This window comes from Leiobunum rupestre, chromosome 5 (genome assembly GCF_980474605.1).
Source record: "Leiobunum rupestre chromosome 5, qqLeiRupe1.1.hap1, whole genome shotgun sequence".
In the NCBI taxonomy this organism is placed as follows: domain Eukaryota; kingdom Metazoa; phylum Arthropoda; class Arachnida; order Opiliones; family Sclerosomatidae; genus Leiobunum; species Leiobunum rupestre.
Window position 1 is genome coordinate 69,922,744 of NC_143388.1, and position 6,193 is coordinate 69,928,936.

Consider the following 6,193-nt stretch of genomic DNA (forward strand, 5'->3'; position numbering starts at 1 on the left):
AAATTAGTTTGCGAAATCTTACAGCAGCCTTTAAAAATTTAGATCGTCAGGGCAACTTAACATGTTAACGGCGAATTTAAAATTTTACTTTAACGTTTTGATTTATTACATATTTTTAAATTTCATAGATGACCTTCAAAGTTGAATACTCACTTCTTCATGAACTTTTGAAAATACCAACAAATAATAAATAAATGGTTGTATTGTATAGAAAATTGACGTATTCATTTCGACGGTGTTTCTGACGGAGAGAAGGTTCCAGGCTTTCAGTTCGACCAATGTCGTCGCTGTGGGAAGTTCTCACATCTTTTCAACAAGCGGGTTCTCCAGATATTCACACTTCTTTCAATTCTTAGGAGCAATGGATAACGAGGTGAGCTTTTATTTTAAAGTACTTCCGGCAAATTACAAGACCAAACAGTGGCATATCTTAGGTCTCCGGGTCCGAAAGAAACGTTTACGAAGGTTTTAGCCGCTTTGTAACCCATAGATCGATATGAAGTTAGGGGGCCCGTGAAGCCATCCCTATTAATTGCACCTCTGAGACCAGCGGTGTCCTCAAGGGTGGACTGACATGCTTAATAGTAATCCTGCGAACTCCGAACTATCCAATTAGGAGGCCAAAGGAAAATTTCGTAGCGGTCGATTGGTATTTTGTTACCCATGTAAGTCCACCTTTGTCAAATACTGAATCAGACAATCTGGTAATTTTCGGGACATACTAATTTTCGCATGCAAACTCTTTTTGCAAACTTTGCGCGAGTTTTGATATTATCAGAAATAGCCAATAGTTTGCAAATTAGATACTAATTTGCGCAAGATTTTTGCAAAAATGTATCAGATATTGATAATTTCAATTCTATTTACCTCAGATATCATAGTTTGCAAAAATATACTATTTTGCGCAAGGGTTTTGCAAACTTTTCACGATAATTGGTGTTTTCAATTATATATACCTCAGATATCAAATTTTGCAAAAATATACTATTTTGCGCAAGGGTTTTGCAAACTTTTCACGATAATTGGTGTTTTCAATTATCTATACCTCAGATATCAAATTTTGCAAAAATAGACTATTTAGCCCAAGGTTTTTGCAAACGTTTCACGATTATTGGTGCTTTCAATTATATATACCTCAGATATCATAGTTTGCCAAAACCTTGCGCAAAATAGTATATTTTTGCAAACTATAATATCTGAGGTAAATATAATTGAAAATACCAATAACAGAGAAAGGTTAGCAAAAACCTTGCGCAAAATAGTATATTTTTGCAAACTATGATATCTGAGGTAAATATAATTGAAATTATCAATATCTGATAAAATTGTGAAAAAATCTTGCGCAAATTAGAATCTGATTCGCAAACTATTGGCTATTTCTGAAAATAACCAAACTTGCGTAAGGTTTGCAAAAAGAGTTTGCATGCGAAAATTAGTATCGGCCCGATTTTCCACCTATTTGCTATTTCTTTTATCTCAGAAAAGGACCTTAATACAGTTAGTACAGATAGTTGCCTCTGTTCAAATCGGTTACCATAGTTTTGACAAACGTTTCAATACGTCGATTTTTAAGGCTGTTGGTGAAAAATTAACCCCACTTCCGGTTAAGTTTGCGCGACTGCTACTATAAATTGTTTAAGGGGAGAATTAAAACAGAGATAATTGAAAAATGAATTCTCACCTAAATTTAAAATATATTACGTTAAATTTTTTACGATTTGTAAAAGGAGACCCACCGATTGATTAGAAACTAAAGAACGAATCATTGAAAACAAATACAACTGTAAATTTTAACTAGTGAAACTAATCTTTTGAAAGTTACTATAAAATTCCATATTTATAGTAAATCACCTATAATTTATAACTATTGTCCAACTCAGCTTTAGAAAAGCTACTAAGGGTAAGTGGCGCTAGATAACTTAAAAGCAATTGTAGCAGACGATTTTTTTATGTAAAATATAATCCCTTAAAGGGTTGTGGTTCAATTATGTTTGTAGGTGTGGATGCTTTTTGGAACTCTCTTATTATTATCCGTATCAACAGTAACAACGATGAGGACTTTCAAATCGTATTACGGAGACAAAATTGCCTTCACGCACCGATTGATTTTCAACAACGCAATAAAAAGTGCGGCTATTCACATCAGAGCTATATTTCAAACAAGTAAGTTAATTCAATCAATTAAATGTTTATTATAGAATAAAGTGGTTAAGTTAAATAGACGCAACCGAAATCTCCAAAGTGCATCTAGTTCCTGTAGTAGTTTGCTAAATTTCAATTTAACTTTGAATAAAATCGAACACCAGAATGAATGACCAACAGCAAACCGTCACGACCGAAAGACCCAACAGTAACAGTAATAACTTTAAAATGAATGAAGTTTAAACACCATACAGTTCGTACGCGCCTGCGAGTGAGTTTCCAGGTGAAAGCTACACGAGATCAAGGTTACCATTTGACATTGAAATTTGAGTGTAGTATTTTCTAAAGCCTTCGTGGTGCTCACCTTAAAAACCAGAGGTGTACCTAGGCAAGGGAGGCAATACGGTGCATTAGAGTCTATACAGGGTGTCCACTAAAAAACGATCCAGGGCGAATATTTCAGAAACCGTTTTCTCTAGCAATTTAATTTTTTTTAATGTTACGTAGCACGTGCAGCGGGCCAAAGGTTATCGAGGTTATCATTCTTCTTTGGCCCCCTGCACGAGCTACGTAACATAAAAATTTCAAATTCCTAGAGAAAACGGTTTCTGAGATATTCGCCCTGGATCGTTTTTTAGTGGACACCCTGTATTAGAAAGACAGACAGGCAATGGTGGAATGATTACTCTCGTGAGATTTAAAGGTATGGATCCCTAGGATTAAAACTACTCCGCCACCGCCTCAAGCAGCGGGTGAATCATCGAAGTGACTTGATGATTGCAAGAGGATTTTTCAAGAACGTTTTTGTACGAATTTTATTTAACATATATTTTTAAAAGTATCGCGAAGAGTTTTACGGCTGATAATTTAAATTCCTTTTTTGTACGTGGGGGCTGCTCAAATGCAGAAACTTCATAATCTCGTAGCCCGGAAATCCGCATCATATAGGGCAGATATTCACAGGACTATTTAACGCTCAAATTATTAAATTAAAAAATTATCACACCACTGTTATACAATAAGACGTTTATTTAAAGCGCTAAGCTGTTTTGGGGCGACTCGCACGTCCCGTCTTCAGGCGTATAAACAGCTGTAGCGTTATAAATAAACGTCTGATTGTGTGACATTGGTATGATTATTTTTAATTTAGTACTAACAAGAACGATGAACAAAAGGCCTCGGTTGGGCCATGATTTAATCGGTTTCAGAATAGCTCCGCCCTAAAATCCGCGTGCAGAAACGACTTTAACCTTTAGCGAGCACCGCACGCGGTTTTTTGGGCGGAGTTATTCTGTAACTGATTACATCATGGCACCAGGCGCCAATTTGATCGTTCAACGTTCTTATACATATATACGTTCTTGGTACTTTGCACAAGTTAGCCAGTAAATAGTTTCACATAGCTCAAATTATTTCTCAGAGCGTCGTACAGATCACTCCTTGGTTCATAATAAATTTGATAAATAAATGTAAATGTATGGTTCTATTTAAAGTATTTTTCCACCCGTAGTAACCGTCTTATCATTATTTCAGATGTCCCAAACACCAAAATGTTTGAAGGAGTTCGCTTTAATTTTGCTTTATGGATTTTTGGTGCATTCGTCTTAATGAAAGCTCTTTCTGGGGCATTAAAATCAGCCCTCATTCAAGAAAAAGAAATAAATCTGATCAGAAACATCGAAGATTTATCAGAGGAAGCGCTTTTGAATATATACGTTCCCGATAATGATCACAAAAATCTTGTCACAAAGGTAGGTGTTCACGAGATTTCTAACGACAAACTAAATATGTTGAAATGTTTAAAATTCATTAGATTGTAGAAATTATAATTAAAAGTTATTAATACATAAAATGTGACGAAGAACAACTTTCTAATTGGAATTTTTGCTCTAAACGTAATGGTTCTCGAGATAATTTTAGTATGACCTTGAAGACAATGGTTCAAGGTCATACAATTTTCCAATTATTAAAATATCCTGCCATGTTGCGATTGTCTAGCAAATTTCGATAATGTAGCACGACTTCTTTTGGAGTTATTAGCGCTGGCTTGCAATTTTCCCTTTTACGACCTTTGTGATTTTGGTACCAATTTTCTTACTTACTATTGGTCGAGTCCAATCATGTTCACGCTATGTAGGCATAAAACGTGACGAGGAACACTTTTCTAATTGAAACCAACTTTCTAACACTTACGGTTCTCGAGATGGTTCAAGGTCATCGAGGTTATCATTCTTCTTTGGCCCCCTGCACGAGCTACGTAACATAAAAACTTCAAATTCCTAGAGAAACCGGTTTCTGAGATATTCGCCCTGGATCGTTTTTAGTGGACACCCTGTATGTATATATATATATATATATATTCATAAATATATATATATATATATATATTCATAAATATATATATATATATACATTCATAAATATATATATATATATACATTCATAAATATATATATATATACATTCATAAATATATATATATATACATTCATAAATATATATATATATACATTCATAAATATATATATATATATACATTCATAAATATATATATATATACATTCATAAATATATATATATATATATACATTCATAAATATATATATATATATACATTCATAAATATACATTCATAAATATATATATATATATACATTCATAAATATATATATATATATATATATATATATTCATAAATATATATATTCATAAATATATATATATATATATATATTTATATATATATATATATATATATATATATATATATATTTATATATATATATATATATATATATATATATTCATAAATATATATATTCATAAATATATATATTCATAAATATATATATTCATAAATATATATATTCATAAATATATATATTCATAAATATATATATTCATAAATATCTATATTCATAAATATCTATATTCATATATATATATTCATATATATATATTCATATATATATATTCATATATATATATTCATATATATATATTCATATATATATATATTCATATATATATATATTCATATATATATATTCATAAATATATATTCATAAATATATATTCATAAATATATATTCATAAATATATATTCATAAATATATATTCATAAATATATATTCATAAATATATATTCATAAATATATATTCATAAATATATATTCATAAATATATATTCATAAATATATATTCATAAATATATATTCATAAATATATATTCATAAATATATATTCATAAATATATATTCATAAATATATATTCATAAATATATATTCATAAATATATATTCATAAATATATATTCATAAATATATATATATATATATATATGACTGTTTTAATATATATTTCATATATATATATTAAAGATATATTAAAACACTCATATTTCTTTTGAAAGAAATCCTGTGCCGTTTTGCAAAATAGATCAAATCAATGTCTCTTGGTTAATTGAAATAATTATGGTTGAATTCATATAAAATTGGTAAATTTCGAATTCTTTTAGGTAAATTCATATGTAAAGTTGGTAAATTTAAATAGTATTTTGTATATTTGAATAATATGGGGTAATTCCAATAATATTGTGCAATTCATATACTTTTGTTTACAGTCTATTAAATTTAACTAATGTAAGATAATTTACAATAGGGGAATTAGAATAATACATGTAAGTTTATATATTATTGGGTTTAAATAAATATTGGATATATTTATATTATATTTGTAAATAGACGAAATTTTTGCAACGAACAAAATTATATGAATTGCACGATATTATTTAAATTTACTCTACATTATTCAAATATACAAAATATTATTTCAATTAACCCAATTTTCTATAAATATAGGCCTCATCAATTGTTTTTGAATTTGCCCAATATTATTTCAATTAACCCATCTTGAAAATTGGTTCTACTAGTGTTAACACCAAATAATATCGTCTTCTAGTAGACAGATACCAAAATGCGTACAATAGCCATTAAAAATATGTACCGAAATCAAAAACTCGAACAACGACGCACAATTCAATAATTACGTT

At 29.4% G+C, this 6,193-nt stretch overlaps 1 protein-coding gene across 1 annotated transcript; it reads left to right on the forward strand.

Moving 5' to 3' along the window:
• Positions 1 to 335: 335 nt before the first annotated feature.
• On the forward strand, positions 336 to 5,608 carry LOC149945706 (uncharacterized). The gene is made up of 4 exons (XM_090176693.1): positions 336 to 373; positions 1,998 to 2,163; positions 3,676 to 3,893; positions 5,555 to 5,608. Exons 1-4 carry the CDS (start codon positions 362 to 364, stop codon positions 5,606 to 5,608), a joined length of 450 nt encoding a protein of 149 aa, XP_090032819.1. The 5' UTR covers positions 336 to 361.
• The last annotated feature ends 585 nt before the right edge of the window (positions 5,609 to 6,193 follow it).

What these genes read in the sequence shown, in the direction of transcription:
- LOC149945706 (XM_090176693.1), top strand. An exon ending in CAGAGCTATATTTCAAACAA is followed by an intron (nt 2,164 to 3,675) that starts GTAAGTTAATTC and finishes TCATTATTTCAG; the next exon opens with ATGTCCCAAACACCAAAATG. An exon ending in ACAAAAATCTTGTCACAAAG is followed by an intron (nt 3,894 to 5,554) that starts GTAGGTGTTCAC and finishes TTCTTTTGAAAG; the next exon opens with AAATCCTGTGCCGTTTTGCA.